The 27,234-nt window shown below is 36.1% G+C and overlaps 2 protein-coding genes and 1 long non-coding RNA gene across 3 annotated transcripts in view; 1 reads left to right on the forward strand and 2 right to left on the reverse strand.

The window, feature by feature from the left end:
- Nucleotides 1–27,234, reverse strand: part of LOC139143694 (uncharacterized) — a 231,820-nt gene that overhangs the window by 84,309 nt on the left and 120,277 nt on the right. The window lies entirely within an intron of this gene.
- LOC139143690 (probable serine/threonine-protein kinase pats1) overlaps nucleotides 5,349–27,234 on the reverse strand; it is a 54,167-nt gene continuing 32,281 nt past the window's right edge. The window contains exons 5-7 of the mRNA XM_070714209.1: nucleotides 10,380–11,635; nucleotides 9,647–9,706; nucleotides 5,349–8,941 (exon numbers count right to left, since the gene is read on the reverse strand). Of these exons, the coding sequence (XP_070570310.1) occupies nucleotides 8,766–8,941; nucleotides 9,647–9,706; nucleotides 10,380–11,325 (1,182 nt within the window). The 5' untranslated portion in view covers nucleotides 11,326–11,635 and the 3' untranslated portion in view covers nucleotides 5,349–8,765. The remainder of the gene's footprint in view (nucleotides 8,942–9,646; nucleotides 9,707–10,379; nucleotides 11,636–27,234) is intronic.
- Nucleotides 17,046–26,782, forward strand: LOC139143176 (uncharacterized). Its single transcript, XM_070713308.1, has 7 exons — nucleotides 17,046–17,231; nucleotides 17,710–18,299; nucleotides 19,325–19,406; nucleotides 20,812–21,099; nucleotides 22,692–22,824; nucleotides 24,298–24,434; nucleotides 26,588–26,782. The coding sequence occupies exons 1-7, from the start codon at nucleotides 17,046–17,048 to the stop codon at nucleotides 26,780–26,782; spliced, it is 1,611 nt and encodes a 536-aa protein (XP_070569409.1).

The raw sequence follows: 27,234 nt of genomic DNA on the forward strand, positions 1-27,234 counted from the left end.
TTTTTACGTCTTAGTGGTTAGGGCATTCGCGATATGTTCCCTTTACCTTACACTCTAGTAGCCGAAATGTCTGAGAGTTTAAGAACACGCTATGCTTGCTTTGCTATTTCGACGTCGACAGGCGAGCAGCTGTTTATACAAAGGGTCAAAAGTTCATACCAACGTAAACTGCACGGACAACAAAGCGTCATATGTCAACATGTTGGCACACTACAACAGACATAAGAAAGAGAGAGTAACAAGGGAAAGACATTGGTATTTCTGGCCTCTACTACACGTCGAGATGTATATGTTATATATTGCGACGTATATTTGTGTTGGGAGAGCATCAATTAAATCTCAGTTACTATTAACTTCGGACGATACACTTGAGACATTGAGATCTTTAAAAGCCTTTAGACCTCCATTGAGATCTTTTAAAAGCCTTTAGACCTCATCCATCTCTTGTAAATAAAGAGATAAGTTGCATACACAAACGCAAATCTATGTCTTTGTCACAACACAAGTGAGACGAAACCCTGTATCATTGAACTCACGGAGTGCCATATAACACTCATGCATTTTGGGAGATCAAATTTTCATCATAGAGTGAAACCAAAGTTGAAGTTAATACTACCAACAGTACCGTAATCGTGTTTACCTACCTGTTCCCAACGATATAAGAGTTCAAGACATTCATGGTCAGATATAGACCACATATACATACATTTAAAGTATAGATGCTGCCAAGGCAGATCGAACTCATTAATTTCAGCAGAACGGACACGGTTCCAAAGAAAGTTGTTCCCCACTCTGTAATCAGTGTCTGAACTGATAGCCCGATAAAGGATGCAAACACCAATTACGTAATGTTTATATTGCTAAAGGTGCATATTGCCTTCTTGGTTTTCAATCTCGCCTTATCTAAACATTCATTTACACCTTGTCCGTGCCGACAGATCCCCTGCGATAATTCTTGTTACCGAGAGTATTATCTAGGGGAGATATTTTCTGAAAACAAACTTGAATAGTTCTTTTTCCATTTGTCGTTAGTGATAATGTAGAGTCATTTTGAAGAATCAATATTTTGATAAGCCCTTAATCAAAATCTGAAGTTCGACATTCCCCCATTGAGTAAACGCACGGAAGTGAACGAGTTTTAAACTTTGATATATTGTAAATTTGTATTTATTTGTTGCTCCAATCCAAGAATTTGCTCTGCCCCCTCCCTCTCCCTTGATATGGAAGCCATAGTACCGTATAGTGTTCCTTGAGTAAAACATGAGCAAAGAGTTAAACATTTCGGTGTCGAGGCCCGGTGTCGAGGCGTGTCGGAATTACTTTAATGCCACATCCGCAGGTGCTAAAACCCGGCGAGATTGATATCTATGAACGTACCTCGTCAGTTGATAGGAGCAATATGAGGAGAGCTGACGAACATGTTCTATGGCCGACATCTGAGAATAGCCTCTATTTAGTGGATACAATACTTCGAAGGGTAAAATCATCGCTGGAGAATTTACTCCGGACCGATGAAGACGTTCGGCGCTGTGATAAACAACTGCTCTTGACTGGCACGGCTTTAAAGTTTGTCGTGTGGACATCAGATGTGAATTACCAATACTTTAGTGCTGGGCTAGACTTGGTTCAAGTCTGTGATTTGTGAATGTTTGAGTGGAGTGAACGCAATGATTTGTATTGGAAAATATATCAAATCAATCCGGCAGAAACTAACTCACTATAGGTCTACTGCGCAGACTCACTATAAGGTAACGCATTCAATCGCCGGGAAAACCTGGCCTGGGCTACCAAAATCTGAATAGGTTTGTGCGAAATAGGAGAGACACAAGAGAAACTATTATAAATGATTTTTTTTAATTCATCGACTTAAACCAAGTCTAGTGCTGGGGTAGCTCTACGTATCTAGTAACAATAGTTGTTTGTCAACAAATCTATGTGCGATATGGAAAGATGTTCCTTCTTCTGTATTTACTTCAACAAGAAAGTACACTCAGCATACTGCCAGGGACGTGAAGACTGTATAAGCCGTAACTTTTGATTTATTTACTTATATTTCTGTTTTGTTTGCAAATACATTGTCTTAGGGACTGGACGGAAATTAACATATACATGATAATCTAGGGGAAATGTTTAGTACTATACTCTCAGATCTAGACAACTTCGAGAAGTGAATATATGCATTTGCTTGTGTTGCCAGGATATATAGCCACCCCGTATTATCCATTAGGTCAGCCTTAAGTCTTATGACATGAAGCGCCTACATTTGGCTATTGATAGTTATTTTAATGCAAATGGGCCACTAAAAATCCACTATTTTAGGATGTGATTTGTGGGTAATTTAGTCCCTACATAGTTCCAACGTTGGGATTTATTCTCATCATGCAAATGCTGGCTGTTTATCCCATCAAAGCATTTTGGGTCTATGCAGTCGCGGAGATTTTCTCATATTGTACCCAAGTTTCGGCGGCTGCGGTACGTCAAAAAAGAGAACCGAAAATGATAATCGCAGTACGATGTAGGGGTCGTGAGTATAAGTCGCTGAAAATCTGAACCATCGGTGAAATTCTTCGACAGAATTCTGTTCTAAAGGAACATCGAAGAGGAAATGTATCATCAGACCTAATCTGAGCTGGTTTTATTTGTAAAGAGATCTCGATACTCGCATTACTTTTTTGCTTGGATGTGATCCTGATGACTGCGAGATCGATGGCCGAGATAAAGGGAATGAGATTAGAGCATTTCTGCGAATGTCTCCTCGATCAGTGAAATTCAGAATGAATTCGTAGCTGATTTGGCAGGATTGCGGCAATTGAACATCTCAGAGCTGAGCCTCAGCGGCGGAACTGTCGCGGAACGCGACAAACACTACGTGGGAGTTTGTTCTTTGGTGCGTAATCTTTCTAAGGGCAAAGGGACTTGCAAATGAAGTGTTTACACATACACAGAGCTGACCGATGTGATAAAGTTGCACGCTATATTCACTCGAACGAAATCTAAAACAGCGTATGACTGAGATTTTCCGAGTCGAAGTTGTGTTTGGCAGAATCGCTGAATGTAAACGTAATATGCGGGTAAGACATCGCCCTCAACGAAGATGATTACTTTGTTCGCATTCGTTTACGAATGTGCAAATATATGAATACGCCCTCAACATCAGGCTTTATCATTTAATCAATTAGACGCCTGATCATTTGTTATGAAGGCCATGCCCATTTTTCTCCAGAAAGTTATTACCTAGCGAAAATACATGGACACTGTTGGCTGTCAATACGAACGAAACACTTTTGATTTGTGTTGTGTTAGTAACACTATATGAAAGGGTGTACTGTTTGTGCCATAAAGGACCTATCACCGTGGTTACTGCACACGACCAAGAAGAATCTTCGTGCACCGATTCAAACGCTTGACCAATGAACAGTAACACTTCAGAATTGCTGAACAGTTTGTAGATCACTAGAGTTGAACATTGAACGTTGGTCTGCGTTTTTGTTGTAATTTGTTTAGTTTGGGTTGTAGGCTGAATTCCTATTGATTTTGATATCACTCAGTCAAATTTGTGATATACTTTTAGGCTGATCTTCCGATTTTATAGCACTGTTCAATTTACCATTTGCATTTTCAGATTATCGATGTTTATTTTGGCATATAATTACTCATTTTAAGTGTTTGACAATAGTACACTTGTACAAGAACGTAAGATACCAGTATTGTTGTTGTGTAATGCCTTATAGTTTAAATTTAGCGTGTTTATATTTGTTCCAAACCCATAATCTAAACCCCAACAATTCAGTATTACTTTATGATATATACGTTAGCATTTGATAGTTTTAAAATAAAGAATGAGAATATAATACATCAATCATAACTGTTCTGGAATATCGATGATCGGTTGATTTTGATTCAATTTCTGCTGTGCTTAACCCTTATATGACTTTCTTTTGAAAAGTAATTCAAATCTTATTTCGATCAAAAGTTTGAAGTCGTCCTATGTCATTGCTTTTGTTTTGTCTCTTTATTGCTAAACTATGTTCCCCAAGGCTTGCAATAACTTGTTACTTTGATTACTCCATTACTTGAGCATTCACCTGTGTTAGGGATATATTATATATAGCATGTTCAAAAGACCGGCATCAATATACGGACTGATGGCAGAATAATTGTTTGTTTATTTACGACAATGTTTTATAAACGATCTAAATGTCGATTTGGTGGTATAATTATCACAACATCATAATGAAATAATCCAAAATTATCCAAGAAAACAAAGGAAATCTAATAAGAATGGTCAATTAAAACCCTCTTGGAAATAATTATCAAACTATGGTGCAAATATAATTACAGATTTGTTTTAATAAGGGAAAGTGGTAAAATGATTAGAAATTCATTGTAATATAAGTGAATAATTAGATATTATTCCCTAATATTTTTCTTCGTCCAGCGAAGGAAAATACGAGTGACGTAATGACCGTGTCACCACGAGTCGAAGACGAGTGGTGACACGGTCATTACGTCACGAGTATTTTCCGAGCTGAACGAAGAAAAATATAAGGGAATAATATACTTATCACATGCACAAGCCAAGAATTCGTTATTTTTTGCAAAGTAAAGGAAGTTTTCCATGACGATTCCGCGTTTAAACTTTTGAACTACTTTAGGAATTATATCAATACGCCGTGGGCAAGTTGTCAATCATTTCCAGTCGTCCGTCGCGTGAGCGAGGAAGACGGCGTTCACGTTCGTTCGTGTATGGAGCAAATGCCAGACGACCTCTCAGTCTACACGTATCTTCCGCAAAGTTATACACTATTTCAAAGATAGCATGGGCCTACAAATTTACCTCAGACGAGGAGACACTATTTTTCGGGAACAAAAATCTACTGAATCTCGACGGCGCGAACACTGTAAACGTTGCGCCTGACCCTGGTTGCAATGCCTACGGAACCCACGGTAACGCGACCAGGTTCGAGTTTGTTGCTTCCGCAAATTATTCACGTAATTGCAGAATATACAGGCGGTACACTCTTGTGTTTACATTGTTCGGATTATTATTGTCATAGTCGACGTCTGTGAAGATATCAATTTCATTAAATGATTTTTGAAGGCCCGGACAACGCACTTGACCCCCTTGCTGCAGTGGAAATCGTATGTCCGCCGCATGAGAGTACACAGTGCATCGAAAGTTCAGGCGTCAGCAGGGTCTATACGAATACAATCCCCATGCATGTTGGCGACAAAACTAAAACACAAGGACTCAAGAATTTGCCTAGTTGATGTATTTTGTCAGATTCTAATAATCATGACTAATGTTTACGATATTTTCACATCACACACATTTTGATCTTGGGAGAAATACCGGCCGCCATGTTGTTTATTTACATTTGCGACGAGCACACCGAAGATCGACACAAAAAAGGTCCGACGCACCAAAATTGATGACATAGACGCGGGTTGTCGTGACGTAGAACGACCAGTGAATAAATCCCGTATTTTTTGTTCAGACAACAAACTTGGCTTGTACATGTGATAACAATAAAATGATTGTAAAAGCAGGGTACAATTGAGAATGGTCATCAAATGATGACAAAATCATCGTAAAATGAGTAAACAGTGATAAAATACTGAATATGTAACAAATCAGTTTTGCAAAAATCATCGTAAAATATGTAAAAAATAGTCACACGATAAATGAGAAAACAATACTGTAAGTAAGCAAATAATGATTAAATAAGGAAATTTCAAAAAAAAAACCACGACAAACAATCTACTGATGTTGACCTTTCGCAAACAAAAATAAAACGATTGTTTCTTATCCTCGCGAGGGGTCAATTCAGACCTGCCGCGTCAACCTTTTTTTCTGCTCAGGAGGAAATAAAAAGAGAAAAACAACAGCAAAAATACGCGATGATAGTGCATAACACAGTGCTGTATAAAACAGAACTCTACATTCCATTCAGAACTATAAACATATGTCACAAATTACTAAAGTAAAACTGCTGTGCATTTATCTCTTCGTGCATTCCTAAGTTGTTTCCACGTTTTTTGCGCGTTCTTTGGTTGAAGAATAAAAAAACGAGAAGATTGTTGAAAAAAAATAGCGCCACCGCATCATTTTTGCAATATGTCTAGGATGAGAAACAAACTTTTTATTTTTCTTGGCCTTATCCAATATTGAGCTATAAAATTTAATGTTCTCAATTTTAATAATGAAAACAGAAAAATAAGTCATTAGATGTTTTACTTTAACTTATAAATGATCACTATGATGTATTTGCCTCTCCTCTATCTGAATCAGAAATTACAGTTTTGATACGAACAAATTATTTTTGTCCCTCTCTGATCATTTTCATTCAATATCCATGAGTTTATGCTGACAGTTGTGCGGCAAATACAGTACAGTTGCTTTCTTTTGTGTCATTCGAAATATTTCGGTGCAAATGAATGTTACAACTATGTCAAAATACTTCATTCCAATGACAATGTAGACATTTTTGTTGACATTGTCATTTGGCATATTGTTTTTATGTGTACTATTTTCAAGGAATGCGGTGAAAATAATGATTTGGGGGTAAACATTCGAGAAAACACGCCATTCACTGGCTGTTCTCAAAATAAGGCCATTCTAAGAGAGATAATAGTTAAAAACTACATTGGGCGAAAATATTGTGTCTACATTTATGGTTTTAGTGTGATAAAATATTCTAACTAAGTAACTAAGAATCATTCCATATGTTCTTCTACTTACACTTTGACTAAAGCCATTAAAAAAAACTAAAAGTGTTTTGAGATTACTAGAAAGTTAAGATATGATCAGTCTTATTACACAGCAACTTTAGATAACTCTAAATTGTATTCATAAATCCAAATCAAGGTTTATAGAGGTGATAAATGAATCTTTAGAATTAACGATACCTTAAACTCTTGAGTCTACTTTGCGAATCAAAGGTGATAAAATTGCCATCAACCAAGTTTGGAAATCCTCAGAACTAACACACGTCTAGTAAACAACACAAAACAAAACTTTCAAAACACAGAACTTTTCTTCTAATGATACATCAGATTCTAATAAGACTGTAGTGAACGAAATATAGTAAGCCCTTCATCGTACACCTCTAAAGGTGATTAGAATTTTGTAAATATTTTGACTACCGACTGTAACTATGCTAATTGCTAGTCATACGTAAGATGTATACTGTTCTAGAGTTGTTTCTTCCTATGAAAAACATTGACTGGTAAACAACGGTGGCTAAGTATTAAAATATACTCGTTTTCTTCGTTATTAACAGAGTTGCATGTTGACAGCATTAAATTTTATAACAGTGATCGTACTAGGTAAAATACAACTAGTAAGAGTACATCGCAGAACTGCGAGTGATTTTTAACAACTGATCTACCGGCAAGCTTTTGAAATTCTGCAAAACGTTGACGAGATTTGACATTACGGTAATTACAACAAAAAATCATAATGTAATCCCAGATTACAAAAGAAAGTTATAATAAAGGTCGAGACATCAAAACTTGTTGTGAAATACTTATTAAATTATTATTAGTTCGCCAATGAATATAGAAACAATTTAACTGTCAATTTGGTTGTATGTTAATTACAAAATTACAATGAAATAAACCAAAAGTGATAATCCCAGATCACACAGGGAATTTAACAAGAAAGGTAAAAACATCGAAACTCAGTGAAATACATCTAAAACTATAGTATTTGATGGGCATATAATTACAAAATCATTGTAAAAAGGGAATGTGGTAAAATGATTACGAATAATTGTGAAAGCAAGGTAAAATTAAGAATGGTCATAAAATAATGACAAAATCATTGTCAAATAAGTAAAAAGTGATTACATACTGAATATATAATAATGCATATACTCAAATATAACATATGTATTGTAAAATCATTGTAAAATAAGTGAAAATGATTAAAAAATAAACGAGCTAACAATACTCTTAGAAAGCAAATAATGATTGACGTAATTATGAAATATTGAAAACATGACAAAACAAGATACTGATGTTGATATCGTCCCATAATTAACCATTAAAATAATGCTGCTAATTACTAATTAAACATACTGTTTATGCTGTGATGGAGTTGCTTTTCATTATAGTGTTTCTCTGTTGCAACGTTGAATAGTAAACACAAGTAGCGCAGCATGTTAAAATACACTCGTTCTATTCATTTTTGACGGGTTTGCATATTCAAAACATTTGATTTCATCAAGGGTCCATCAACCTGATAACGCTTGGTTCAAAAACACAACTTAATATACATCAAGAGTGATTTTAACATATCTATCCGCGCCAATATACATTCTGCAAAATATTGCCGATATTTGACGTTAGCTTATGATTTTCATTGCGTTATTTAGATTTCAAACTCAGACTGGAACACGTTTAATGTACATAGTACTATTCGCGATTAATTATCACACGATGACTCAACTTATGTTACAATTTTCACTGTAAGATCTAGATGGATAGAAAAAATGCAGGTAATTATCTAAATACGGATCATCTCTTGTTCATAATTCTAATAAAAGCCGATTGCTCAAATGAGCTACTTATAATGATGTGAATATGTATTCCTATTACATAGAATACACTTAATAACTAAATCACTCTAGATCAGATTTTGACTACTTGAATAACTATCTTTGTTATCTTGCAGATACTTATCAATATACTCCACTAGTTTGGGTCTCACCATCTTTTGAAGTACTTCCTTCAGTAGCTCCAGGTTATCTTTTGTTATGTAGTCATGTTCTTTTTAAATTCCAAAAGACATCATTCGCCGTCTTGTCCTTTGTCTTGAGCGTCGCTGCATCATGTATGCTGATTTGTTGACCAAGTAAAAGGTCAATCATTTGACACTTGGCATCATCCGTCAGATTCTCATTCAGGGTAAAGAAGAGTTGATTCAGTGGATCTATACCTATATTTAGTGATACATTGAAAAGTAATATAGTCAGGATTATTCCTCATACTGCAAAAATATAATCAATATGTGATCAAGGAAAAACTTAATTATATAGCTACAAAGGTAGTATGCACACTGAAAGTGAATACTTAAACTTACTTAAACTTTATTTCATCAAGGATACTTTCAAATTCTTCAAAATCAAGAATAGGAATCACGGGTCACTCTACATATTTTCGTACCCAAGAAATGAAAAACCTCAAATTTACTAATATTTTAATTCAAAACGACCGACATCCCTGTGTTAGCTATTTGGGAAAAATCCGCTTTCAACTTTCAGAAAAAATAAGACGGCGAATTATTTATTTATTCCAAGATTTTCAAATGAACCCATACAGGCAGTAGATCATTAAAAAATTGAGAGTCTGAATATCTGTCCCGAGACATATTCTACCTTAAAATGGGATGAGAGAAATTTTCAGAGCATTAGCTAAACATTTATAGCAATGGCGATCAGCTTGGTAATCCAAACGCGGTATGCCCACATGCGATTCACCAGACCATGAATTGGGGAAAAATTCTACGGGCCGTTGCAAAGCATTTTGCATGAATAACAGTAAGTGAGAAAAAAGCATCTTCACAAGTTTAATCGAGACAAGTTGTAAAATGTGTGCCACTAACATTCTGCATGTTAACCTTACATGAAAGAGTCAAGTTTACCTTCACGTTTAGATCCTTGAGTAGAGGCCTCTTGATGGCGTGCTTCCGCGTGCTTGTCTTCTGTAATCGAATCGGGTTGGCATCGTTAACGTTGAAGTTGTTCAATTTTGTCTTAATTATGTAATACAATGATAAATGCAAAGCGCATGATAGTGATTATATTATGCCTTTGATGCAAAATAAGGAAAATATTGAGCGAGGTGGCATCGACAGCATGCTTTCAGTCGTACAGTTGAATTTAATGTATTTCAAAATATTTCCTTCAAGAACATATTCTCATGGAAATATTTCAATCCTATAGCAATATTATAAGTTTTAGAATTTGCTTTGAGTCCTTTGGTCTACAATTTCCGCAAAATACGTTTTAAACTACTACTACTACTACTACTACTACTACTACTACTACTACTACTACTACTACAGACGGACAGACTGGCGCGCACACCACACACACACACACTTACACACACACACTTACACACACACACACACACACACACACACACACACACACACACACACACATATATGTGTGTGTGTGTGTGTGTGTGTGTATGTGTGTGTGTGTGTGTGTGTGTTTTGAGGTCAAAGGTCAAATAGCGTCCAATAACACCTAAAGTTATTGTACTCCGCGTCCTCTGGTAGCGAAACTTACTGTACGACGAAACTCCATAAGCTAGAGATGTAGTAGGTGTATAATTATATGTAATATCACTGAGGCCTTAACACTCACCTGTCCAATACCACATCCCCAATTTCTGATCTTTCATCGGCATTCTACTTCTCGGGCAGATAACTGATGATTTGTCCTCTGACAATGGAACACATGTATCATCTGTATCTTCAGCAAGTGGCAACAATTCTCCTACTTTGTGATGACGACACTGACACTTGATAGAGGCATAGTACACCAGGTTAGGGGTGTAGGTTTTGACTACCACACGTAATTCTTCCTCGATCAGTTTCCTTACATTGCTCACGTGCCTCGACTGTGGTGGAGGTGAATGCTGATCACCAGCAGGGATACTTAGTATCTTCAATTGGATATCAGCGTCTTCTTTGCACATGGTTATATAGAACTCCTCTTTCGGGAAGTACAGTCGAGCCTTGTGCTTTCTGATGACTGCTATAGATTCTGGCCAACGCTTTAAGCATCGGACAAGTAAGCGGTAGAAGAGGCCTTCAGGAAGAAAATTGCCGACGAAATGGATGTACAGGTGACAGTGCACTGAACTATTTGCTGGGAAAATGATACTATTTTCTCCTTGTTCATCCTTTTGTATCAGGCTAGGTAGATAAAACATACGTTTTCCTTGCGGATTTGGTGAAATTTCACAAATGATGTCATACATTTCCATCATTTTCAGCAGGGTTGTCTTGTCTTCCTTTCGCTTGTTATGTTCCAGGATATAGTCAACCAATTCTTCGTGCAGTTTTCCTTCATGATGCAACTCGTCAATCAGGCAGCGAAGTTTTATTTTGGTACCAAGGTATTTCGTGTGCTTGCTTGATTTGGTGATCAGTATCTTGAAAAGATTCAACAACCATTCGACATTCAAGATAACAGTGTCTTTCAACTCAGGTATTGATGAAAAGTGTAGTATTTCTCCAACATTATGATAAAATTCAAGGGCTTTCATGACTTCTGCTTCTTCCATTTTCGATTCCTTGCCCAACATCTTCACTTCATTTAGAGATATTTTCTCTTTCTGCAGTCTCCTTAACGATAGTTCCAAAAGTATCCATTTCGCTGGCACTTCACCGAGAAAAAAAGTGCTCCGTTGCCAACTTCTGTAACTTCGCTCGAAGAGTATCTACTGCTTGGTCTGCGGCGATTGTGCCATCTTCTTTTCGGGCTTTGTTGTCGATTGCAATCACATCGACAACGTGGTCATTAACTGCCTTTGTGGCATGCTTATGCAAGTATTCCTCAATCTCACGTAGTCGTTTCTCAGCTTCATCGTCAGCAGCTGCGCCGGCTTCTGTACTCTGTTTGAATTATTTATATTTTTGTTTATAAATTCTTACCTTTAAATACTTCCTCACAAAATCGCCATGTTCAAAGTTGTCATGTTAAGTCTGAGTGCAATCGTTCAAGTCGATATGAACTTATAGAACTTGTGATAACGTCAGTAAACTACCTCCTGATTTGAATGAGTATCAGGACCATCAATCATTATATGCATTCGTTTAAAGAATATTTGTGCGTCGAAGAAGGCGCATGTATATCACCACATTAAAAGTGAAAACAACTCATCGGGTACGGTCACAAGGGTAAGATGGCCGAGTTACCGTTAAATATTTATCTGTTGGGTCATGCTAATTCCTCAGCTCTCATTGCATCCGGTGAAATTAAAAATGAACACCCGTTCATGCATTTATGGTTTCGTTTATTTAGTTTTCCTAAGTTATTTAACGCAAAAATTTTATTAAAAAAAAGAAAAAATATGTGAAATAACGTTTTAACGGTATATGTGCTGGACTTATTGGGAGGTGCACCCGTGCTGCAATGTATTTTGATTCTTTCCTCTAATATTCAATCACCGTCCCTCCACCCACGGGACGGTGATTCAATCACAGGCACACGACGTCTTTTAAAATAACTTGTCTGTAATTTTAATGTTGAAACATGCATTTTATTAAAATCTGTGCAAATGGAAAGCGTGCGGGCAAAACTATTGAGACATACAGTGAACAGTGCCTGTGCACGGCTGTGGCTGCTCAGTTATACTGTTAACGTTACTAACTTTATACAAATGGCGAATTTTAAAATCACTTGTTTACAATTTTAATGTTGAAACATGCATTTTATTGATAACTGTGCGAACGGAAATCATGCAGGCAGCTTTTGAGACATACAGTGAGCAGCGCCCAGAACACGGCTATGGCCGCTCCGCTGTCTTGTGCAAATTACTCTAAGGTACGAAAGTATTTGGAAAATAATTTTTAAATTAGACAAAATTAACGGTTATTGGCCATCCTCGAGATTAAAACTTCAACTTAATCAAGGGAATGCTTACAAAAATCGATCGATTGTCTTCCTAACTTGTAAAGTCAACATCGGTCCTATCTATTGCTGATAATTAGCGCAATGTTTTTTTACGGACAAGTCCCGCGCCAGCGCCATTTTCAAAGTGTGCAGCTTGAAGTTGACGCACGCGCATACTTTCATTTTAAACCAATGCGTCATTGTTATGGTTATTCGTACTGAGGTATAGCCTTCAAAATGGCGGTGTCACGGGAGTTGTCCGGAGGTAAAATTTAGCGACTTACCAGCATTTACATGGCCCGGTGCTGTTTTTGTGTTTCAAGAACCCAGTCGATCGATTTAGAACCACGCATGCGACAACACAGAAAAGTTTGAAACCCCAGAGTTGCCAACGACGTTTTATTTTACGGATTTTATTTAAATTTTTTTCTCAATAGTTTCGTACCTTAGGGTAATGTGTACAAATGCGTGTACGTAGCGTCCAACCAATTTATTGAAAATTGAAAATTGAAATCACCTTCAAAATGCAATTTTCATTTGAATGAAATAACAACCAAGTTTTAATATTCGTTTTTGCAGACAAAATTTTATTTTACCGATTTTTTGGTACGGTTTTCGAGGCCAATCAATCCCCAAAAAATATTAAACAGCCTTTTGGCATAGAAAGCAACATTTGAAATGTTGCAAATCGAAAATTATTTTTCATTTTTATCTTCGTTGAAAAAAAAAGATTGACAGCCCGTTTTAAATAAAGCTTCTGCTATTTCATTATTAATGAAACATAATTCTGTTTCGCCTTCTTTATATTTTGAATCCGAAAAGCAATTTTTCAGTAAACACAAATTAAGCCTTAATCAATTAATCGTGTTTCATTCATAAGATTTGAAGACACAAGTTCGGGTTTACTTTTATTGAACGTTCCTTGTTTCATATTTTGAATTTATTCATTTTTTAAAAATGATGTTGTCATTCTCAACAAAGCATAAAAATAACTTCAAGTCTTCAACTTTATTCTATCTTAACATAACAAAAATGGTATTTCTTCCGATTTTGTAAAATATAAAATATATATAGGATAATTTTGACATTTGAAGGAGAACAAAAATGATGAGAATCGAAACTTGTTAATACTAAATCATGTACGACTAATTTAAAATGAATTCGCTGTTCATTTTGTTACTTGCGAAAATTGAAAATTGAAAATGGTAAGTTTAAACCATTTTCATTTTTTTGAAAATGGTCGAAAAACGACTTACATATTATTTCAATTTCTTTGCTGTTCCTGGCCCTCTACCGGCCAGTGGGCGAGCAGCGATGCGTGCGAGATTTTCGGCTTCCGTCAACGCAAGAACTGCGGTAAATTAAAATGGAGTTGTCTTCCTTAGTCTCTGAAGAGTTTATGCGGCAAATGGTTGTTTTTGAAGGTAAAACACACCGCGAGATAGCATGTACTTTGAAAGACTTGTTTCCTGATCATAATCTGTCAGGATTAAGCGAGAGATCAGTGCGCAGATTTTGTGAAATACATGAAATTAAGCGACGCCACACGCCGAACAATGACCAATGATTAGTAATAGTACAACATATACTGTTAACATAACGAGCACTAGCAACGCTCAAAATATGCCCTTAAACAAAAATCCTTATAAGCGTCCAGAAACTCCGGTCGATGCTGGGTCATGTTAATTATAATATGACACCACACACCGGATCGCTCACTATAGTCAGTCAATAGAGTGGCTAACTCTCGGAACTCTCTCAACAACGAATCTGGCTTCTCCTCCTCGAGGACGAAGATGACTTCATCACACAACCAAGCGGAGGGGATACAAAACAAGAGAGCGACTGATGAAGGAACCCCATTTTTGGTTCCGAAACACCGTTATTAAAGACGAATCACTCAATCAACAAACCGGTTTACCGGGAACCCAGATTACATGACTAGGGAGTCGTGAGAAATTGTAGGGAGGGAGGGCCTAATTAAAAAGAGTATACGGAATCTAGGAATTGCGTTAGTTTATACATGCCCGTAGTATATTCAGGCAACACCACAATACCCATCTCAACACTACCTTTGTTGCGCCAAACTTACATAAGTCGGGGATTGAAATTGATTAGATAGAATAAAGTCTTTTGAGTTTGACCAATTTCGACACCTCTACATGCAGAGTCTCTGGTAAGCGTCACAGTGGTTAACTGGAAGTACATTTGTTTACGCATGGAGGTATAAAGTGAGAGTCGTCTTTTGCCCGTGATTAGGACACCAAGACTGGCCAAGACTGTATCGTGTTTCGAAAAATAAATGTTGACCTGGCCTGACACGAGTATGCCTATCGCGTTCATGTTAGGCCTGCCCGCAGCCTATGTGTTGTGGTGGGACTGTGGTTTACTTGCACGCGTGCGAAATACAGCGTTTTGGTAACATTTTGATTGATACAAGTTGGCAGGATGGTGGACTTGTCCACAAAATAAACCTGTTTGCAACGTTTTTATTAATACCTGTCAATAGGCTTACGCCCATACCAGTCACAGTTCGATAGACACCATAGGACATAGATATTTGCAATATAGCAACCTTAACATATGGTCTTCAAAATCAATGTACGGAATTTTGATTGATCAATTATTAATGTTACAAATTTACGTGCAGTGTGATTTTGAAAAATACTGGCCTCCCTCCCTATAATTTCTCTTGAGTCCCTTTCTGCATATGCACGCTGGTCATTCGCTGGTCCCCAGTTCATGCATTTAGAAGGCGGCGTTGAAGTCCGAATGGTGATTTGTTCATGAAAATGAATCAATGAATAATTGGAGTGAAAATTCACCTACTTCTGGCTCGCGGCGCGTGCGTGGCACGTAAATTAGGCTTACCCCGATTCACCGGTGTCTCGCCATATATTCCACACAAAATAAATGCAATGATCCTTTTATTCACCACATCGTAATACTAAACAATCTTGGTAGAGCCGATGTGTGGAGTAGTCCTACGAGTATGGCGAGAGTGTCCAGCTTTGGCTACGCCGTGGGAGGCGCGTAGCCAAAGCCGGACACTCTCGCCATACTCGTACGGCCAATGTTTAGAGTTGCCCTCAATTTCCTTTATATCGTCTTCGGTAGCCAGTCTTCCGCAGCACATGCAGTGAGCGCGGGAACAAGTATGCGTTGCGGAAACTGGAAGTCTCGTACGCATTGCTGCTCACCCACTGGCCGGTAGAGGGCCGGGAACAGCAATTCAAATGAGTCGTCTTTCGACCATTTTCAAAAAAATGAAAAAGGTTGAAACTTACAATTTTCAATTTCTAATTTTCGCACGCACCAAAGTAAAATTGCAAATTTCTCTTAAATCGGTAAGACATGATTTTATTTCAAAGAGTTTCCTTTCTCTTCATTTCGTTTTTCATCAAATACATACAATGTCCCGTAATAAATTTACGAATCCTGAAAATAGTACTATTTTTTTTATTTTAAGATTAGGTAATATTTTGATACTGGTAATGATTTTTTTTGTTTTGTTGAAAATGAAAACATCATTTTAGGATACAAATTATAATATGAAAACAAGCAACTTTCCTTAAAAATAATCCAGAACACGTGATTTTGAAATTTAAGAAATAAAAAATAGAATTAAAAGATTAAATTTCATTTTATTTTCACTGATAATTGCATTTCGGATTCAAAATATGAACAAGGCGAAACAGAGTTATGTTTCATTAATAACCAAATAATAGAAGCTTTATTAAAATTGGTCTGTCAATTGGTATTTGCAATTAAGATGAATATGGAAAATAAAATTATATTTCAATCATTAAAATAACGCTTTTGTGCTAAAATGCATTTATATTTTTGAGAATTGATTGGCCGCGAAAACCGTACCAAAAATCGGTAAAATAAAAATTTTGTCAGAAAAAACGAATATTAAAACTTGGTTGTTATTTCATTCAAATGAAAATTGCATTTTGAAGGTGATTTCAATTTTCAATTTTCAATAAATTGGTTGGACGCTACGTACACGCATTTGTACAAGAGAGCCGAGCGGCCACAGCCGTGTTCAGGGCGCTGCTCACAATATGTCTCAAAAGCTGTCCGCATGATTTCTGTTTGCACAGTTATTAATAAAATGCATGTTTCACCATTCAATTACAGACAAGTGGTTTTAAAATTCGCCGAGTGTATAAGTAACAGCAGAGCTAAACGGCCACAACCATGCACTGCACTGTAGTGTAGTGATTGGTATGGAAAGCCATAGCTGCCTTATAATGTATGATAACTATATGTCACCCCAATTAAACATTACATGATGCAGATATGACATTATGCGATGTGGTTATAGCATTATGTAATGAGGTTATACAATTATGTGGTGAGGTTATAGCCTTGTGTGATGATGACATGCCATTATGTGATGAGGACATGCCGTTATGTGATGAGGATATACCATTATGTGATGAGGTAATGCAATTATGTGGTGAGGTTATAGCCTTATGTGATGAGGACATGCCATTATGTGATGAGGACATGGCCTTATGTGATGAGGTTATGCCATTATGTGATGAGGACATGCCGTTATGTGATGAGGTTATGCCATTATGTGATGAGGTAATGCAATTATGTGGTGAGGTTATAGCCTTATGTGATGAGGTTATTCCATTGTGTGATGAGGGACAACCCATTATGTGATGAGTTTATGCCATTGTGTGATGAGGTAATGCAATTTTGTGATGCAGACAAGTCATTTCACTGTGTTGTTATTTCATTATGTATGTCTGACGAGTCATTACGCTGTGGTGTTGTATCTTTACGATGCTGACACCAGCCATTACGTTATGGTGACTCTTCATTATGATGTGATGTTACTTCTTTATGATATGAGGAGGGCGCTATTTTATTGTCATTGAGGGCGCTCAATTTCTATTGAAGTACAAAGTAAAATGGAGGACATACTGAGAAGAGCGAATCTGTCAAGTTTGCTCCCCAGATTTCAGGAGCAAAAAATCGAAAGTACAACTATGCCAGTGTTACTGCAAGCATAAGCCGCATCCGCAGGGAGCGATCATTTCTGTTTTCGCCTCATCAGAATCCAGCCGAACACAGGCGAAATCGAGGAAATCGTGCAAAGAAATGTAAAAGGACATGGACTGGACAGTTTGTCTGTCTTGCTGACCGCAACGCCAGTAGCGTCCCATCTTCTGAGATCAAACAGATACTAACTCGAGCTGGGTTGGGACTGAAACGACTAACTTTTGACAGCGAGTGTAAGAGTAGAGACTTGATGGACACCTTGATGTCCGATGCTGGATTTCCACAACTACGTGATTGTGGGGGTGTAGAATTGCTTCACTGTGCATATGCTAAGCAATTAAAAGTGATCACATGCAATTGGTCAGTTCCTGATTTGAAAACTAATTTAGGCTCTCAGAGTAAGATATATATTAGACCCATCCAGAAAAACCTGTCTACGAAACCTATCAGTTCAGAGACTGACGAGACTTTGATTACTCAGACATGTATGGGCTGCAACAAAGAATTTAATATTCGTGAATTACGTGATCATCTGTGGACCTGTACAGCACGCTCTGATGAAGATGAAGATGATGTATCCTATGAGTATGACAGGAATGAAGAACAGGAAGATCTGAACATTATTGATCCAGTGGATAACACAAGGTAAGTAAAGTGCTATAAAAGATTTGCAATGTACACTTATCAACTTTGTGTTGTTTATATCCCTTATGCAACAAGTATCTAATTGTATAATATTGTGATTTTGTAGACAAATCCACTCTCACAAGCTCAATGGGTTGCCCTTTGTGAACTATATAAATTATGAAAATTTGTTGTGTTGTAAACATTTTGAACAATGAAATATGATCTATTTTTATGAAAACTTCTATATATGTACATGTATTTGCGTAACACTCTTTATCTTGATGGCAAATAACAATAGTGTCCAGCAATTTCACCAATTTATACAAACTAATCATCAATGAGTCAATAATGGCCTCGTTACCTGATGATGACAGTTTTTGTGAGCAATGAGTATGATTTTCCCACCAAATATTCAGACAGAACAATCTTACATGTCCATGCCATTTATGTTTTGCAGCAGTGTCAATGAATCACTTGTACATTGACTTGACATGAGATTTGCACATTGTATGATAGTTTGCAGTTGAGCTGCAAAGAAAGATGCAAAGATATTTCAATGTTATGTAAACAAAAGAGATTAACTGTCTTGAACAAAAGCATCCCATTGGTTTTTTTTTATTTTCATTCAATGTTTTTATGCCTTAACCAATCTTGAATGAGCTTTTTATACTTTTGGCTTATAATCTTAATAACATTGTTGGCCTGTCCGTTTAATAATCTCAAATGATATAAAAAAATTCTAACAGATCAAGTAATGATGTAAATGAGATTTTATCTTGTGTACATACCAATGATTGTATTGTCTGTGGACAGGTCAACATTTAGGTATCAGTTACCATACTTTATTATGCTAATGAAAGTATTTTAGGAAGATGATCTAGCTGACGTGAGTCTGTATTCATGTATCAGTATGTCATTCTGTCTGTCCATTCAGTTTTCTCAGAAATTACAATTAGTCCATGTATAATTCAGTGTGCTGATTTATCATGGTTGTAGGATGGAATTTCTTGGAATTCTTTAGTTCTATGTTTTTCCTTCTCCAGTGATACTGCCAATGGTACCACAAATATGATACCAAACATGGATGTCCAACAGTCTGCTGCTGCTTCAAATCCTGATAACACTGTAAGTAATTATTGGTGTACACAGCAAGACAACCAAAGGCAGATTACAGTACATGCCTGTAACAGCATCTCATGCAGAATTGAGGCAAAGTGGCATTTATTTATGCAAAGTATGTTAATGAGCATTGTTTATTTATTTACATTTGATGATAATGACTCATTATGAATGGTGAATATTCATTTGTATCAAGCCTGCACTGTACAGTATGTGCAACAGGGGCTGACCAGTACCTGTATCAGGCCCTGAAAAATAACCTCTGTTACAGAACCTGTATAAATTCAGATTTTAGGGCTGTATGCACAGTCCTGAATTAGGCCTGGTGGTGAAGGACTGTACACAGTGCTGTTATTTCTGACTGTGTCCATGCAGACCTGTAATCACAGTACTGAAACACTGGCGTATGTACAATGGTGTATCAGCATTGAATTTATAAACTAGGGCCTGATGCAGGGTCTGAAAATTTGCAGGATTTCAGGTGTGAAAATTTCAGACCCTGTCACAGGTCTGTGTTCACGGTACATATACGATCCTGTAAACAGGTGCTGTAAGAGGCAGAGATTTCATACCTTGTCACAGCACTGTGTGCACAGCATTGTATACAGCCATACATACAGCTCACAGCTAGTACCGGATACAGAATGTTCTGTAGCCCCTGGTAAAACCCTGTGGTGTCTTTGCTAACACAGACCTATACTGCAGGCTATATCAAGGCCTGTGTAGGGCCTGTCAAAGGGAAGAATTTTTTCTTTGCTGTGAAAATGTTTCACTGTGTGTGAAATCCTGATTTTATAAACATATTCCTTGTTTCACTTGCCTCACTTTAGATCTCACACTTTTGCAAGGAAGCAGTACATTTGAGAGTAATAAACTCATTTTAAATTACCGCTATTTTCAAAATCTTGCCATAGAATTCTTTGTGAAAGTGGAATGAATCTCTTGTCCTTCCTTACAGTGGGTTGTGTACATGCACCCATTACACAGTTGATCATACCGTGAGGAGGCTGTCATATTTAGGTGTGACACCCATTTATCATTTGTCTTACTGAAATCTCCCAATGCTGTTGAACTTTGTGGATAATCAATCACACTTGAGTAAACGTCTGCGAGTAAGAATATGTACATGAACTTATTTTTATCTGAATATAAAATCATAAAAATGATGTCAAAAGTTGCAGCTCATGGGCTTTTAACCTCATGTACATGTATGAAATAAAAAAAAGTATATATCCTGTAAGTAACTAATGCACAACCATATTTACATTTAAAAAATGTCAAGCAGTACAGGAGACTAAAAAACTCAATAAACACACTTGGTGTCAAACACATAATGTATATATACTGACATATAATACATACATATGTTCAATTTGTTAATGTAATGAATGTTATGTTTCTTTTTGTCTAGCCAATGGATGACAGTTTACCAAAGGAGGAGACTGTGGATGATGTAGTGACTGCAACTTATGAATACTGTAACACAAACAGTGTATCAGATCCAGTTGAAATTTTGAAAATTTTTCAAAGTAAAATGGTTACTGGTCGGAAATTAGACATAGAAGATTCAGCTGTTCTTGTTGAAGGTGAAACAAATTTCATTATGGTTGACAGATCTAATATCTTAAGAACAGCAATAGATGAGATTTGTTTGATTGACAACCCAAGACTGACTTTGGAGGTGGAATTCTATGGAGAGGTATGTAACTAGTTTGCATGCTTTCTATGTGAGAGTTGTCAAGAACAGTATGTCATTTTTTCAATGATTTTTGCCCTGTTGTGAACAGTACATCTCTGCAACAAAAGAAAAATTCATTCTGTTCATCAGTAAATTATTACTAAATATTGCTATGCGTTGAAATTTAATTGGACATCACTAGGTAATGAGACTAATACACATCTACAAAAAATTTCTTCCAGTCTGTTCGTTTTCGGACACCATGGCGGGAAGTATCAAAGGTGCTCAATTTGTTGCTGCAATGTGTGTGTGTGGCTGTCTGTCTGTCTGTCCATCTGTCTCTCCATTGACGGATTTGTTCCACTCATAATTTAAGAACCATCGAGTCTAATGTCATCTAATTTTGTATGTAGCATTGTTATGAAAAGCTCTAGATCTGACTAGATTTGGTGGGTGTGGCTTACTAATTAAATGTTCATTTGCATATTTAATTATATTCCGTAATTAGGCCATATCACAAGAAGTACTCAACCAAATTTAGTGGGACTTTGCACATACTGTAATCATCTAATGGCATCACTATGATAAAAGTTAACATGGCTTGTTAATCAATTGCTCATTTGCATATATATATATATATATATATATACATATATATATATATACATATATATATATATATATATATATATATATATATATATATATATATATATATATATATATATATATATATATATATACCAGTATATGAGTTTTAGCGTGGTCCCTCCGGGCCATATCTCAATAATTACTCAACAAAATTTATTTGGACTTTGTACATACTTTTGTTGCTTCTAGAATTAATATTATAATAGTTTAGTGGGCATGGCTTGTTTATTAGTTGTTCATTTGTAATTTAGTGAATTTGAGTAAGTAGGCCATATCTCAAACATTACTGAATCAAATTTTTTGGGATTTTGCACATACTTTGATCATCTGAGTGCAATAATATGATAACAGTTCAGTGGGCAGTGCTTGTTAATTAATTGGTCATTTGCATATGTAATGAAATGTAGTATATAGGCCATATCAAGAGAAATACTCCACATTAGCCTTCACAGCATGTAAAGAACTTGTATTTGGTGATGTGTGACACCGTAAGGGACTATTCATTTTATACCTTCCTTGCAATATAAGACATCATTTATTATCTTCATATCTAATTTAGGCATTACTACTTGATTACTTGGACCCTGCTAATGCCATGTCCAACTTTAATTTTCTATTGTTTTGTCATATATATCTTCAAAGTTTACATGGTGACCCCATATTTATTCAATATAAAGTCCAACATATGATAAATAACAGGAATGTATTTCTTTGCCTTTGTACTGTCTTCCTAAGTCATGCCCATTAACCACAGTGTCCACTTAAGTCTCACTGATTGAGTACTAATTTACATAATTTTGATGCACATGTTGCCCAAAGTGTCATATGATTATTTTCCTTGATATAATGCACATTGCATTACAGAAGTATACCTGTCATAAATTGTTCATGAATAAATATGTCCTTTTTTACACTCATCTATCTATGAAGTTACTTACCAATAATTCTGCTACCAATTACAGGAAGCCAGGGACTTAGGTGGCCCAAGGAAAGAATTTTTTACTGAAGTTCTACGGGAAATACATGACAAGTATTTTGAAAATGGCTTAAAACAACATCTTGAAGAAGACTATAAAACTGTTGGCGTCATAATGGGTAAGTTGTACAATATTGAAGTATTTAAGAGGCAAGCCTTGTTTGTTTCTCAAAAGTCCATACATGTACTTGTGTTGTACTACTTACTAAGACAATGATTAATCAATGCAAGTAAGTGGGAGTACCCATACATCTTGTCTCAGCCTGTCCATTTGAAAATCACAGCTAATCATGTCTGAAATTTAAACATGCAAAATGTGTAATATATGTTGACTTAATAATTTGTACAAACCTACCATGTCTAAATGTCTCATTTTTTAAAGTCAGATACAAGCCTTACCCTAACATGTCAAATTAATAAAATTTACAATTCAAAAGTGACTTCAACTAAACAATATCTAATATGTAAACATTTATTCATTTGATTGCACATGTTAGACCAACATGTTTGATTTCAACATTTATGGAAAATTCCTCTGATTTGACAATTATTATTAGTTTCATAATAACAAACAATGCCTTTTCACCAACTCACGGCAATCACTTCAATTTACATGAAAAAGGGTCCAGTTGCAGTTCTTACTCAAATTCATCTTGAATACTCACAGATACAAGGACTTGTGCTTACTGTTTTATTGTGTATTGAACTTGTCCTAAAAAGTACTAACTAACATTCCTTTTCCATAGAAAACAATTTTCTGCTGGATACCAAGTGTGAAATATCAAATTTCTTCAAATTGTGTAGAAAAATGCAAATTTTGAATGTTTAAGACAATTTTTGTCGTTTTGGTCAAAAAATTTTTTCCACAAAACCACTTATCTTGTAGCTTTGATATTTGGTATACAGGTTTATAGGGCTGATCAAAATATCGTATATTCAAATCATGATGAAATCTACAATTTTGTATTTTTTAGGCAATTTTGCCATCTTTGATAAAAATTTGGTTCTCAAAAATTACATGTCCCATAGCTTTGATATTTGGTACACAGGTTTGTAGGCTTTATCGTAATGTGATATATTGAAATAATGATTGAATCTTCAATTTTGTATTATTGTAGCTATTTTTGCCATTTTGGTCAGCCCATCCTGAAATGGATTAGCAAAGATAGCCATCTTCTTCATTAACATGTGTGCCACAAAAATTATTCTCTTCATAACACAGCAGAGCTCTATCGGCTGTTAGGTTGCTTGTTTCTTCAAAACTGCTGGTCTAACTGCGTTGATATTTGGTATATAGGATGACCTTAGTGAAACAATTTCATAGATTTTTGCCATTTATATGTGTATATAGGGTATATAGAGGGTCTGTAAGTATGAATCATACTGAAAGAATTCTTCTGCCGTAAGAATATTGCCAAAGGACCTCTGCACTTGCTATATCTGATATTATAGTATGTATATCCTCTCTGCCGTCCATGTCTAGAGTAGCTTCAGGGACATTGGCCCTATGTTGAAAAAATGTGATTCTCTAGAGTCCAATTCAAACTTTTCTTTGCAAGACTTCAAATGAGTTTTTGTTACTCAATGTATAGGATTAAGTACACTACAAAATGGAAGAATTCCACAGTTCATGGGTGAAGAAGTTCGACAAGAGCTATTCCAAAGCCCCTTTCCGTCACCATGTATTGAGCAACTCAGACAAGGATTTGACAAACTTGGCATTTGCAAGGTGTGTCATATACCCCGGTATTTAGCAACCAGGCTTCCGTATTTATAACTGATACGTACACAACAGAACTTTTCTGGTGTTTCTGTACTCGCATTGAATATTTCAATATTGCTATTTATAGCCATCATGGATAACTTCCTTGTTGGTTCTTGTTTTGTGAAACTGTGAAAAAGATGCATGAGCAGGCATGATTTTAACATCTATGTCTTCAAAGGGGCGGTTATAAAGCACTTGAATGTCATTTTGGCCAACCACATATGTTACACGACTTTGGAAGAATCTGGAATGTTTCCATAGTGCTTCATGTTTTGCATGGGAGAAAAGCTCCAAACAAAATGGAGCTTTAATGTACCATGTGATCAAGAGCAAACCATTGTTGTTATGAGTACATCCAGTAGATATGTCAACAATACGAAGATATACAGTTGGCCATTTATGTGTCATAGGGTCAACAGGGCTAGACATATCCATAACAACAATGATTTGCACTTGATCATGTGATACAAAGCTCCATTTCATTCTGAGTTTTTCTCTTGACTATCAGTTAACAATACACAGTACTACAAATATCCCGTGATTCGTTCTCATTTGTACCATCAGAGATTAGCCAGTAAAGCCAGTCACATGTGGAGGGAGAATTGTAGACCACTAATAAAAAATTTTACAATGTACTTTTGAGACTCTCATTGTCAATTACCATTTCAAATGATTTTTATCTCATATTTGGTATGTATATAAATACCAATAAGAGCTTATATGGTGAGTATACCCAGGGGTTGAGATGTGACGTGTTCAAATGAACATGTCAGTGTCATTAATATGCAAATAAGGTAAGAAAAAGGGGAAATCATGCAAATTTGCAGGAGTGGTGGCAATAGTTCTTTTACCGGTTCCATGATGCAGTGCGCGCCAGGGTATACAAAGCGTACGTTACGCATAGAACTTTTTAGCCGTAGGGTACACGCAGGGTATGTTACTCATAGAACTCTATGGCAGATTGCACCCTGACCTATATTTTCGTCGCTGATGGTTAGAATATACACGGGGCATTATTTGGCATTGCAAATTTGTGTCATTCTTCTATAACAATCTGTTATGCAAAAAAGTCAGTATGTTTTTGTTGTTTTGAGTGTATATACAGTGTTTTATATAGCCACTGCAATGCATTGTGGGATAACCGTGAAAAGGTCTATAACTGAAAGAGCCCACACACCTGAGTTGGAGATTCTGTAATCTCTAACCTATTTGTATGCAGTGTACCTATTATGTATAGGAGTGGTGGCAGTGACTGAAACAGGCTACTCCACTGACCATGAGTCATTTCCTGTCATTGTTCATGAACTGATACATATTGGCAGACCTGCTGAAACCATGAAGGACTGCGTTGAAACATTCCTCTGCTAAGCCTGTTCCTAAAGATGACCTCCAGTACCTAAAGTTTCAGCCCTTATTTACTTTTGTCATTCTTGTTTTTCTGGTTTAAATATTTCTTGATGGACCAATTGAAACCAAATATGAGCACACTGTCCCTGATGGTATTATTTTAAATCATGCATTAATGAGAGAGGAGATACAAATTTTATAAAATATTCAAGCAATTGCATAACCACTGTACAGAAAAGTTTATAGTAAAACAGGGATACTTGAAGCACCTGTTTATACTAACAAAAGATGCAGATTTTTTCTACTGACAAGACAAAGAAAATTTACATGTTAACTTTCAACAGAGATTGGCCACTGAGTACATCTGCTTGTTTCCTCCGAAGTGTGACATTAGCATACTGCGCTTTCTATGCCATTTAAATTTTGATTTTGAAACAATTCATGGCAATTCCTCTAAATACTTTTCCTATATAAAAATTTAATTTAGTTTATCCTTGTCAGTATTTAAAACAGAAAAAGTTATTAAAATGGTAACCTTCGATGGTACAAATCATGGAGAATTGTGGGTAAAATATTGTACTGTGCAATAGACATGCTGGCAATACTACCTTACCAAAAGTTATGTGCATTTTTCAATAGTTTTCGCGTCACTTAAGTACTGGGGTATGTGTCCTTTTTTGTTCTAACAATGCACGTAAAACAATTTTAGTGTTAAATCATATTGCTATGAGAGTTGTCTTACAGGTTACATAATTTGTCTCTTTTTACAGCTTGCAAAGAAATTACCGCTTTTGCTGCATTTATTTGTTCCAAATGCCAACAGTGCTCTAACATTTAGAAAGCTGAAAACTCTTCTGAAGCCAAAGTTTAGTCCTGAAGGATCCAATAATCGAAAACATGAAAATGATGTGTATACCATCTTTATCGCTTATATGAGAGAAGCTGCAGGCAAGTACTTTTACTGAAATAAATAGATTCTATCACAAACAAGTTTCTTGATGTATTAAAATATAAATTTAATGAATATTTCATATTAATCATAGGCTAAGCTTAATGGTCATAATAGAATGTATTAAATAGTCTCAGAAAAAAAGAACTGGTCTTGTCATCAAGTTGTTTTGTTTACTTGATGGACAAACCAAGCCACTTTAGTGTAGCATTAATATGCTCTGTACTGTATTGATGTTAAAAAAGTCATCAAGACATGTAACAAAAACAATGCTGTCTTGTTTTCAATTATCATTGTCATGTCTGAGACGGGTCAACATACAATATCCTATTTGAAGAAAGGCAAAGAAAGATCAAACTGTACACATTATGCTGATCATCAAGCTATACTACAGTACTGACTGAACTTTTATGTCTGCCTCATTATCAAAATCATTTTTTGACGACAAAGTTAATTAATTGAGGAGGC

Source organism: Ptychodera flava, chromosome 11, assembly GCF_041260155.1.
Source record: "Ptychodera flava strain L36383 chromosome 11, AS_Pfla_20210202, whole genome shotgun sequence".
In the NCBI taxonomy this organism is placed as follows: domain Eukaryota; kingdom Metazoa; phylum Hemichordata; class Enteropneusta; family Ptychoderidae; genus Ptychodera; species Ptychodera flava.

Bases quoted from the DNA above. Each gene is read 5' to 3' on its own strand.
- LOC139143176 (XM_070713308.1), top strand. From the start codon at position 17,046: ATGCCGTTATGTGATGAGGATATACCATTATGTGATGAGGTAATGCAA. The intron at 21,100-22,691 runs GTATGTAACTAG...TACCAATTACAG, and splicing joins AGGTGGAATTCTATGGAGAG to GAAGCCAGGGACTTAGGTGG. The intron at 24,435-26,587 runs GTGTGTCATATA...CTCTTTTTACAG, and splicing joins ACAAACTTGGCATTTGCAAG to CTTGCAAAGAAATTACCGCT.